General features: G+C 36.9%; 1 protein-coding gene across 3 annotated transcripts in view; it reads left to right on the top strand.

Annotated features, from left to right (window-relative positions):
* TTC28 (tetratricopeptide repeat domain 28) overlaps positions 1 to 12,658 on the top strand; it is a 628,656-nt gene that overhangs the window by 334,539 nt on the left and 281,459 nt on the right. For all 3 annotated transcript variants that reach the window (XM_035017265.1, XM_035017264.1, XM_035017266.1), the window contains one exon: positions 604 to 734. In XM_035017265.1, coding sequence (XP_034873156.1) covers positions 604 to 734 — 131 coding nt within the window. The remainder of the gene's footprint in view (positions 1 to 603; positions 735 to 12,658) is intronic.

Here is a 12,658-nt window from a genome sequence, read left to right as displayed (position 1 = left end):
TAAGAGTGTGGCCTGTGGAGCCAGACGGCTGAGTTTAGGATCCTGGTTCTGCCCCTTACTAGCCATATGACCTTCTGCAAGTTGCCTCAACTCTCAGTGCTACCATTTCCTCATTTGTAAAGTAAGTGTGGCTTATGATTATGATCATTGTTACAGTGATTATTCAGTGACTTGCAGCATTGCAGTAAGAGAAGAGATACAGTAAATCTATCATCAGCACACTATTAAAGAAGCAACATATCATAGTGGGTTTAGTTAAATGACTGAATCAACAAGCTGATGGTTGTTCAGAACCAGAGGTCATTAGCAGAGCATTGAGGTGATTCATAGCAACTGGTTTGTGTCAAGGTCTTTAACCTCTCATTTCCAGGATACCTATGTCCCTCAATGTAGTTGTATGTTATAACAACAGTAATGTCCAGAGCTTTAAGTTCTAGGACCATAACTTACTACACAGTCTTGTAGAAGAAGAAAATACTTTTCTAAAAGAAGGCAAATGAAATCTTAGCAAATCTGTGGTTCTTAAATTAAGATGGGCATTATAAATTATAATTAACACTATAACTTAAGAGAAATTTTATCTTTTTTTAAAATCCAACTCAGGTGACCAGACAGGAGAATGCCGAGCTCATGGGAATCTGGGCTCTGCATTCTTCTCCAAAGGAAATTATCGGGAGGCTCTCACTAACCACAGGCATCAGTTGGTGCTCGCCATGAAACTCAAGGATCGAGAGGTAGGAAGTTTACCTGCAGACCAAAAACTTTTTTTTTTTTGAAACATGGAGTCTTTTTTTGCTGTTCAACATGTTTTAGGTACCCTAAAATGTTACTTTTAGAAGTTGATAATCATTGCCTCTATCTTTAATCGACGATCAGGTGTTGAATGTCTACCACGTATAGACCTTGGGGCTATAGAATTGAAAGACTTGGTCCCTGACCTCAGGATCTAACAGCTTGCATTGCTCAGCTGCATGGCTCTCATCCTATTCAAATATAAAAGGAGGAGACCTGTGTAAAATTAACAAAAAACTATATCTTCATGATATATCTTTTAAATTAAAGAAGCACACATTTGCTTTATTTGAGTTGGGGTATTACTACCCCAAGCTCTTCATGATATTTCTTTGGTGGATTTTTAACTCAGGTGGTAGAAGCATATTAAGTCTGATTGAGAGACATGAATTATAATGATAAAGAATATCATCCTATCTTTATTAGAGAAATGGAATGTTAATTCTAAGAGAGTTGATATCCAGTAGATGCAGCATGATGAGAGAGTGCTTGCAAAGTGGAGAAAGGGTGGGGTTTGGAGTGAAACAGACCCAGATTGGAATCCCTGGGGATAGTACTTTCTGGCTCTGGGATCTTAGGGAAATTATTACTTAGCTCCTCTTTGCCTCTGTTTTCTTACTTAGAAAATAATGATTGTATTTATTCCATACACAATTGTGATAGGATTTTAAATAATATATATGTGCCTAGAATGGTACTTGGAATTCCATAAATGGTAGCTTCTAATATAATATTATTAACAAGAAAGAGAAGGGTAATAGAAGCAATAGCAAATTTATGAATCAATCTATGTATTGGGAAATATATTTAGTTACATCTTAGAATTTCACTGTGGGACATTGTAGAGATTAATTTTATTATTTAAATGACCTAGCATCTTTGAGTCTCTAGAACATGGTCAGTCACTAGGAAGGAATTGGGGAAGAAAAAAACCTTTGTTTTAATGGTGTGCTGGAATCTCCCCTTGGGAAGGGGAGAGACTTCCATAAAGTCTCTCTCATCCTTGGGTGTCAGAAAAAAGCCTTTGAAAGCTGCCAAATATACCATTCAAGGGAGATCGACTTTAGGTGATTTTATTCTCAAGAGAGTTACCTGAATACTTTTCTCTTTGCCTATTTACTCTTAGTTTACAAACAATTCTTATAAGCCAGATGATCTGACTTCCTGATGTTAAGAGAATGAAAAGAGGGATCAAACTTCTAGACACAGGTATACTGATGGCATTAAGTGAGAGCCAGGTTTAAGAACTAAAACAGCTTACTTGTCTAGATAGGGCCATTTAGTGAAGACTCGGATGGCTATAAATATATCAAGAGCTGCATTTATACTCTATTTTCCTGACCTTTGGGATGCATATATATTAGCCCAATTACTGGATGGGGTAGAAAGACTTGTAATTAGGACATAGGATTATCATAGGTATTAAAAGGAGAAGTGAAAATTTTCTGCCTTCCTTATTCTTAATAGTGTAATTTTCTTTAGCCTGTGTTTTCTAGGTTTTATACACCTTTGCTGTACAATAAGTTGTTAAGAAATCATTGATTATAAGGATGGAAGGGACCTTGAGATAGTATTGGAACCAGTTCCCTCCCCAAATCTTCCCCTCCTGGAATTCCTGCCTGCCACAGATGCCCTGTCTCCCCCTCTGTTGGTCTCTGCTTAACCACCACTACAGTAGTTCACAAGCCTGCCTACTGGGAAACCCTCCTTATGTATAAGTAAGACTGATTTTACCCTTCTGGGACTAGATAGAGAATGTTCAGCTACCATAATTAATGGCCTGTGGCCTTTCCTTTTCCAAGTTAAAAATCCCATTAATTTTTTTTTCCATTAATTTTCTCTTCAAAGTTTCTCATTGTCAAAATTTGAGTAATTTTTACAATCCTCTTCTGCCCATTCCACTTTCACTGTTACCCATCCTGGTAGCTGGTTAGCCGTAGGTTGGCCACCACAGAAGCCTTCTTTTGGGGTGTTTTGTCTAGCCCATGCTCCTGCTCTGTGTTGACATATTTATCTGATTTCTAGACTGACCTGTAGAATTTCTCCTTTCTCACTGTGTCTCTTCTGTTGTATTTGCCTCTGGAATCATAGGGTACTATTCATTTTCTTTTTCTTTCCTTTCCTTTTCTTTTTTTTAAAGATTTTATTTATTTGAGAGAGAGAATGAGATAGAGAGAGCATGAGAGGGGGGAGGGTCAGAGGGAGAAGCAGACTCCCCGCCGAGCAGGGAGCCCGATGTGGGACTCGATCCCGGGACTCCAGGATCATGACCTGAGCCGAAGGCAGTCGCTTAACCAACTGAGCCACCCAGGTGCCCTGGTATTATTCATTTTCTTGAGAATTTAATGTTGTTTTCTTACCTTTTCTCTTAATTTTTAAGGTTGTGTTTGAGTGCTGCTGCTTGTCTATCTGCATTTAGCTGGAAATCTTTATTCCCACATTCCTGAAACCAGCCAGTAGTTGTTAAGACTAGAGTTAATATTGGTCCAGAACTTACAGGAACATAGAAAATGCCCAAGGAGAACTATTGCAATAATATGTATTTCATTCAGTTTCAAAGTTTTAGTTGGCCAGTCTTCTGTGATGTAATTCAGGTAAGTGTGACGTCTGCTCGTTAAGCACCTAACGTGCATAGCACTGTGCTGAGGGTTCTGGGTCTAGGCAGTGGGTTGGGGTCACTCCCCTGGAGGGGCTTATGTCCTCTTTGAGACGGAACTTTAATATAACAAAAATATCAAAACAATGCTTGAGCAATAAATAATAAACATTCTCTTTAATCACTGACAAGATTCTCGAATTCCAGAAGAGAATGGTATAGACTTGTGGGAGTTTTGTGAAACAGGTGGAACTCAAGTTGGCCCCTGGGTGAGATGTAGGCTTCTAAATTTGGTTAGCATATCAGTCATGTGATCCCTTATATCACTCATGAGGGACGAGATAGTTCATACTGTTAGCAAAGATCAGATACTATTTTCTACCATCCTATTCATTATGGTCACAGGCTTAGTTTTTTTTTAAAGGTAATATTTATTAGTTTTATCCAGTTATATAAAAAATTCATTAAAATAACCAACCATGGGCGCCTGGGTGGCTCAGTCATTAAGCATCTGCCTTCGGCTCAGGTCATGATCCCAGGGTCCTGGGATCAAGCCCCGGTTGGGCTCCCTGCTCAGCAGAAGCCTGCTTCTCCCTCTCCCACTCCCCCGCTTGTGTTCCCTCTCTCGCTGCATCTCTCTCTGTCAAATAAATAAATAAAATCTTTAAAAAAAAAACAAAACAACCATAAGCCTACCATCCTTTTAATATTTTGGGTATAATCTTTTGGTCATATATGTACAACAGACCTATCCAAACGAAAATTGAAATCCTATTGTGATACTTTTATAACTTGTTTTTTCATTAATATATTTTCACTTAAGTTTTATACATTTCTATATTTTATTAAATGTTCTGCTGAAAGTCTTATGGTTTGATTACAAATTATTTCATCTATACCCCTACTGTAATACATTTAGTTTGCTTCAAAATTTTTGGTATTATAAAATCTGGAAAAACATCTTTGTAAATAAATCTTTGAACATATCTCCCATCATTTCCTTTGGCTAAATTATTAAAAGTGGGCTTGCTTGGAAAAAACATATTAAGGCTTCTGATACTTACTGCTAAATAGCTCTCAGAAAGGCTGTATCTGTTTTTAGTCCTACCAGCAATGTATCAGATATTCCATTTCCCTGCACTGGCTAACACTAGGCAATTCTAAATAATTACTAAAATAAACTAAAATGTCAAATTGATAAGTAAAAAAGAAGTGATATCTTACTGTTTTACTTTGCATTTCTTTGATTGCTGTTGGGCTATTTTTTTTTTTTTTTTTTTTTTAAGATTTATGAGAGAGAGAGAGAGGTGGGGGAGGGGAAGAGGAAGAGGGAGAGAGAGAATCTCAAGCAGACTCCACACTAAGCGCAGAGCCCCATTCAGGGCTCGATCTCATGATCCTGAGATCATGACCTGAGCCGAAATCGAGAGTTGGATGCTTAACTAACTGAGCTACCCAGGCGCCCCAGGGCTGACTATTTTTAAAAATGTCTTTTATAAAGAGCTTTAATTCTCATCCTATTTTTTTCTGTTGTGATGTTGGTTATTTTATTTTTTATGTGTTTGTTTGTTTGTTTTTGATGTTGGTTATTTTGTACTGATTTGATCCTGGGCCTTGCTATATCAGCCCAGTGAGCTGTTGGGACAGTTCGTGCTCTAATGCAAAGTTTTAATTGTCGTTGCTTCATTATGCATTTTATATCTGCTATAAGTTTCATAACATTATTCTTTTGAAAAAAATGTCTAGGATATCCTTGTCTCCCCTCACTACCCCCAAATAAACTTTAAAATCATTTTGTCAAATTTTGGAAACTCTTGCATTGGTATTTTTGTTGGAATTTGCATATAATTATGGATAAATTGATGTCTTTTCAATAGTCGGTCTTCTATTCAGGAGCCTGATCTGTTCTTGCATTTCACTTTTTATGCCCTTTCGTGATCTACACTTTTAGGGAGAGTATTGATGGCATATAGGAAGGGTGTTTGTTTTACATGTTTTGCATGTTTTGACCATGTGAAAATTCTCTCATTGCTCATAATTTTTTGTTGATTCTTATGAATTTTCTTGTAATGGGAATTTTTTTGCAAATAATGATAGTTTTGTGAATTTGTTTCCTTATGTTATATTCCCACTTTTTTCCCCCTTAATTATTACACTGTTTAGAACTTTGAAAACTCTCCCCAAAAGTATCACTCTTCCTCTTGAGTACAAAAAGTTCAGAAAATGTACTTTTTATGATTATCCTATTCTTAACATTTTATCTGTGACCTCAAATTGTACCTTGGTTTCCGTTTTGCATTATTTTGATATTGAAATAAAATAATAGGAAACTGCCTTTTGAAACAAAAACTAACCACTGTGAATGCTGTGACTGTAAGAATAACAAGCTACATCTTTCTGCATTTTACATTTTTGACTCTAGTACCTTTTTTTTTTTTAAAGATTTTATTTATTTATTTGAGAGAGAACACATGAGAGGGGATAGGGTCAGAGGGCAAAGCAGACTCCCTGCCGAGCAGGGAGCCCGATGCGGGACTCGATCCAGGGACTCCAGGATCATGACCTGAGCCGAAGGCAGTCGCCTAACCAACTGAGCCACCCAGGCGCCCGACTCTAGTACCTTTTAATATTTTCCCAAATAGTGACATAGCAGCCTGGAACCACTTTGTCCACTTACCTTAAAAAACAATAGGTTTTTCTTCTATACGATTACTCTCAGATACTTAATAGGGGAGGTGATACCTTCTCCACAGGAATTTTTCATTCTAACTAACCTATCTGCTTTAATGGTTTGAAAATTAATTTCAGGTGCCCACAGAGACCTTCTATGAGCCAGTATTAATTGTCAGAAGAGTGCATAAATTATGTTGTATTAGCGATGTTCTCTATTCAGGGAATCTGATATGCAAATCTGATGACTCTGAAGTTTTTTTTATCAGTCTGATTTCTCTCCTGAGCATCATATTTCTTTATCCAGTTGCCTCCTGGACACCCACCTTCGATTCCGTATGCCTAACTTAGCCCTCAGTCTGTGCCTGCATCTGCATTTGCTGTTTGTCCTCTTGTCCAAGCCACCTAAATCCCATGTTTGGCTTGTTACTGGGTTCTCTTTTTTCTGGCAATCTCTTTTCTGGCTCCTGCTTTCTGCTGTACCATCTTTTGCCTGGACCCTTGTAGAACTTCCCACACTTTCTAACATGTACTCTCTTCCAAGTAAAGAGGAGAGGGTGTCTACTACTTGGACCTATGAAGCAGCCTGAAGTTGCTGCCATAAGTAGGTGATTTCTTTCAAGTACAGTGCAGTGTGGATGAGAGTGTGAACTTAGATACTAGACAAACTTGAACTTTGGCTCCGCCGCTTATTACCATGTGATCCTGAAACTTATATAAACTCTTCTAAGTGTGGTGGACATGGGAGTTGTTTCCAGTTTTTGGCTGTTTTGAAAAAGCTGCTAATAAACATTCTTGTACATATCTTTTGGGAAATATCAGCACTTGTATCTGTTAAGCATTCGGTCCTGTATATGTTTAGATTTATTAGATTTTTACCAGCTTTCCAAAGTAGTTGCACCAAGTTATATCATCAGCAATGTAAGGGATTGTGAAGGCTTACTAGCAGATAAATAAAAAGTAAAAAGAACATGGAAACACAAATATCTGAGTAGATAATTCTGTAAGTGATTGTAATAGTAACTGCTTTGCTTATTGTTGTAAAGACTAAATGAGTTCATATAAAGTATATCCTTAGCACAGTGCCTGAGACACAATAAGAATTCAAACATGGTGCTACTGTGATTATTGGCATTACTGTTGTCACCATCATTTATATGATTCATATGCAGTTGCATATGCCTATGTAATATCAGAGCTTAATTCAGTGTAAAATTGTTTTCCCCCAGATAGTCAGGTAAACTGACTACGCTTGGAAAATGTGCTGTTTATTTGTTAGGTAAGTTTGTGTACCTCTTGTCACGCTGGAGAATGTAAATACTGTAATTTGTGAGATCTGTTTTAACTCTGCCCTGATTCTCGTTTCTTCTTGATTTGATCCATCACCTACAGAGATCTTTGAGTTCTCCCTTGAAGACTTAGTTCTGATCATGCAATTCTCCTGCTTCAGAGCCTTTGATAGCTTTCTCTTACCTTCAGAATAAAGTCCAAATCCCTTCATAATCTTTTCGCATCACTTTAACTACTCTGTATGGCATACACCTTATCATCTGTTCATACAAGCCTCCTTACCATACTTTGTTAAACATGCTTTATATTTTACCCTCTGTATCATTACTCGTTCTAGGCCCTCTGCATAGAAGACCCCATCTTTGACCCCTCGGCAAGGTTTTCCGTATTCAGGTTTCATTAAATCATCTCTGCATCATGAAAGCTCTCTTTTTCAATTTTTATCTTTTTTACCCATTATCATATAAATCTTGGTGGAGCCCAATTTACCAATCCCCCCCTTTTTTTAATGGTTAGTGCCTTTTGTGTTCTGTTTAAGAAAATGTTTGTGTATCCTAATGTCATGAAAATATTCTTCTATGAGCCTTTTGCATTTAGGTCTCCTGCCACTTGGAATTTACATTTGTGTTTGGTTTGGGGTAGGGATCAAAGTTCAGCTTTTCCCCTCATATGAATATCCAGTTGACCCAGTACTGAATATTCCACAAGACTGCACTGTGTGCTGCTTTTGTCTTAAGTCAGGTATGAGGTATATAAAGGACTCTCTTTTCTGTGCTGTTGATCCCTTTGTCTATCTTGATGCCAATAGCATATTGCCTAATTACTGCATCTTTTTAATAAGTCTGGAATTCTGATCATATACTTCTAGTAGCTTTGTTTTTCTTTGAGATTGCTTTGGGTATTCCAGGTTCTTTACATTTATATACATGTAAGTAAATGTATACATTTTAGAATTAGCTCATGGTTTCCCCATCCTTCACTCAAACATCCTGCTGGAATTTTGGTTGGGATAGCATTGAATCCATAAATATATTTGAATCTGATAGTCCATGAACTTGGTATATTTCTCCATTTATTTAGGCCTTGTAAAATCTATTTCAGCAATGTTTTATGGTTTTCAATGTAGAACTATCGCATATCTTTCTATAGTTTTATCCTTAGGTTTTAGGTGGGTGTGTGTGCATATATGCATGCTGTTGTAAATGGTATTTTATTATTTTTTTCTTTTAATTCACTAGTATTTTATTTATTTTTTAATTCTAGTGTAATTAACATACAGTGTTATATTAGTTTCAAGTGTACATATAGTGAATCAACAATTCTATACATTACTCAGCGCTCATCATGGTAAGTGTGCGCTTAATCCCCTTCACCAGTTTCACCCCCCCCCACCTTCCCTCTGGTAGCCACCAGTTTGTTCTCTATTGTCAGCGACATTTTAAAATTTCATTTTTTCCTGCTTCTCTTCCTTGACCCAGATATTCAGCAACCCTTGGAACAGGTTTATTTGCTCAGCCATTCATATGCCCATACTACTTTGTTTTTTATTCTTATATTTTTACCATTATATAAGTAATATGTGAGTTAGTTATTGATATAAAAGATTAAAACATTATTCTTTCCAGAAGTAACCCCTGTTACCAGTTTGAAGTATTTCCCTTCTAGACCTACAATACTGTCCACTGTGGTAGCCACTACTGCGTGTGGCTATTGAGCATTTGAAATGTGAATAGTTTGAATTGAGATGTACTGTAAATGTAAAATACACACTGAACTTTGAGGACTTGGAAAGAAAAAAAAACCCCAAATATCTCTTTACTAAGTTTTTATCTTGACTAAAATTTAATATGGGGCACCCGGGTGGCTCAGTCGTTAAGCGTCTGCCTTCGGCTCAGGTAATGATCCCGGGGTCCCGGGATCAAGCCCCGCATCGGGCTCCCTGCTCTGCGGGAAGCCCGCTTCTCCCTCTCCCACTCCCCTCTGCTTGTGTTCCCTCTCTCGTTGTGTCTCTCTCTGTCAAGTGAATGAATGAAATCTTTAAAAAATAATAATAATAATAAAATATAATAATATTTTTGATACATTGGATTAAATAAAATGTTATTAATTCCACTTTTCTTGTTTTGTATTTTTATGTGGTTACTAGAAAGTTTAAATTACTTATATTAGGCAGCATGGCTCTAGCCCATTTTCTCTTATGGTTTTCTTTTTCATGTGTGGGAATATGATACTGTTTTCCAAATGGTTTTTTCACTCAATAGTCTTAAACCTCTTTTCATGTTAGCACACGTAGATCAACCACATTTTTTTGAACTTCTATGTAGTGACAGTATTATGGTTGTACCATTCATCTGCTGAAGGAATGTTCAGGGAGATTTTTTTCCCCCCCTTTTACAAGCATGGTTGCCATAAAAAAGACCTTGTACAAGTCACTTTGTATATATTAGGAGTAGAGTAGTGTCTAGCAAGTGGAATTGCTGGGTACACAGCTATTATACACATTTTAAATTAAAAGATTTTCCCAAATTGCACACCAAAAAGGTTGTTCTAAACCCATAAGCCCTTGATACTAATCTTTTAGTTTAGTGTTTTTTTTTTTTTTTTTCAAATTGATTGGCAAAGCGTAGCCCCTAGTGATACCTCAGTTATGGTACTTACCGTTTGTAATAGTAGTCTTCTTCCCATTGTATAATTGGCAGCTTCTGGAGGGAAAGGAGAATAGCTTATTTATATTGATAATCTCATTCATGCCCTCATTCAACACATGTTTACTGCTTACTGTGTCCCAGATGCTCTAATGCCTTTGGGTATAAAGATAGATATGCCATTGTTCTTGCCCTCAAGGAGCTCAAGCATTCTGGCAGACCATCTGCAGTGTTCCAGTCCAGTGTCAATAAATGCTTATTAGCCTGGAGGAAAAACACTGAGGCTTATAGTAGATAAAGAGTCCTGTTATCTCCTTGGTTCTTATGAATGGTGGTCTTCATTTTGTTCAGAGCTGGAGAGGAAGACTTATGGAAGTCCAGTTGTAAATACCAAATAAGTTTACTTTTCTTTTCTGCAGGTACTTTGTGTCAGTAACTAAAATCTAAAGTTTACAGTCCAAAGGATACTTTTTATATTCTGGTAATATCTACCATAGAAAAGATTTTTTTTTTAAAGATTTTATTTATTTATTTGACAGAGAGAGACACAGTGAGAGACGGAACACAAGCAGGGGGAGTGGGAGAGGGAGAAGCAGGCTTCCCGTCGAGCAGGGGGCCCGATGTGGGACTTGATCCCGGGACCCCGGGATCATGACCTGAGCCAAAGGCAGATGCTTAACGACTGAGTCACCCAGGCGCCCCTTTAGAAAAGATTTTTTAAAGTGAAATTTCATTCTTTGTGATTTTGAAGATTAAAGGTAAATTATAATCATTATTAACTTATGAACCTCTGGGTTCATAGGAATAGTTACTTCTCCCTCCCCGCCAAGGACTACTTGACTTTTTGAGAAAATTGATCCTTCTAGATTTCCTTTAGGATGTAGCTACAGGAAATTAATTAGACAATTTTTGATGACATCATCCCGACCACAGCACTTCTCTGAAAACAGTGCTATTTTCTTGGACCTTTTTGCACCATTTTCTACACTGTGTGTATGAGTATATTAGTATGAAGTCCACACAAAGATTTGGGGGGGGTGACACACACACACACACACACACAGAATGTAGTGAAATACTTATTCTACTACCAGTAGTACAGGAGAGTAGGTTAAAAGGTAAAAAGCATTCCATTTTAGCAGAGAACCATATCCTCTTAGGGAATATTAAGTTCAGGAGGGGAATGCTTGGCAACGTTTTCAGTGGTGTGTATCTTACAGGCTTTTAAGAAACAAATAAGATTCTTAAGCTGTAACTCTTCAAATCACTGAAGAGTTGGAAAGTAGACACTTGTGAAGAATGGAGATAGGACATCAATTTCTTGATTGTGCTCTTTGTACTTTGTATTATAAATTAGCTGAGCCAGAGCTTTTGAGCCTGTAATGAGTTATAAAAAAGCTCTTTTTCTCATACTGATAAAATAGTTATTGCCTCAAAAGAAATTGCACACCCAGTGAATATGTGTGTATGTATGTGTAATGTCTGATATGTTTGCAAATCATTCTGCCCTTAGCTGTTCCATTTTCCAACTAATTTTTTCAAATTCTACTTTATCATCACTTCACCCATTATATTTTTGAGTATCCTCTTCCAGCCATAGTGTTTTACAGTCTCTTCTACAGAGTAGAAGAAACCTCAGACTAGGAATGAGGAGATCTAAATTTGAATCCTGGTTTTGCTACTAGTGGCCATATATTATGGGCAGACCTTTCTGGAAGCCCAGTTCTTGCTGGCTCACCATCTGTAAACAGGAAGACCAGATAAGATGATGTTTTACTGTCCAGTGTAGTAGCCACAAATAGTTATATTAAATTAAATTAATTAGAATTAAGGTAAACAAGTCAATTGCCCAGTCACAGTAACCACATTTTAAGTGCTCAATAGCCTGTGTGTTTAGTGGCTACCATATCAGATATCATAGAAAAAAATTTCTGTTATCTAAAGTTTTATTGACTAGTGCAACTAAAGTTTTATGTAGCTCTAAACATTAATCAGAAGGCAAAAAGTGCATCAGTGTGACTCATAGACCACCTTCATTTTTCCATAGTACCTGCTATTTATACTAGAATCATCTGTATTTTCTAGTAGATATTACAGGGAAAGAGGGAGGAAGATTCTGCTTCAGATAATGGCAAAGTAGCTCAGCCACATATAACAACTGAGAACTTTGGGAAAAATATAAAACAAACAATTACATGGAGGTACTGGAGAGTGACCAAAAACTAGCAGAAATTGAAGGAGAATTAACACCTGGAGGAAGGGAATAACACTAGATGAATTTCCTGTTTTTTAAAAAATTTTAATTCCAGTGTATTTAAAATATAGTGTTATATTAGTTTCAAGTATACAATATAGTGATTCAACAATTCCGTATATTACTCAGTGCTCATCAAAATAAGTGCACTTTTAATCCCCTTCACCTGTTTAATGCATCCCCCCACCCACCAGTTTGCTCTCTATAGTTAAGAATCTGTTTTTGGTTTGTCTCTCTCTCTCCATTTCCTTTGTTCATTTGTTTCCTAAATTCCACATATGAGTGAACTCAAATGGTATTTGTCTTTCTCTGGCTTATTTCACTTAGCATTATACTCTCTAGATCCATCCATGTTGTTGCAAGTGGCAAGATTTCATTCTTTTTGTGGATGAGTAATATTCCATTGTATAT

Source organism: Mirounga leonina, unplaced genomic scaffold (genome assembly GCF_011800145.1).
Source record: "Mirounga leonina isolate KUSES-001 unplaced genomic scaffold, KU_Mleo_1.0 Mir_171, whole genome shotgun sequence".
NCBI classification, from domain to species: Eukaryota; Metazoa; Chordata; class Mammalia; order Carnivora; family Phocidae; genus Mirounga; species Mirounga leonina.
This window is presented reverse-complemented; position numbering and strand designations above follow the sequence as displayed.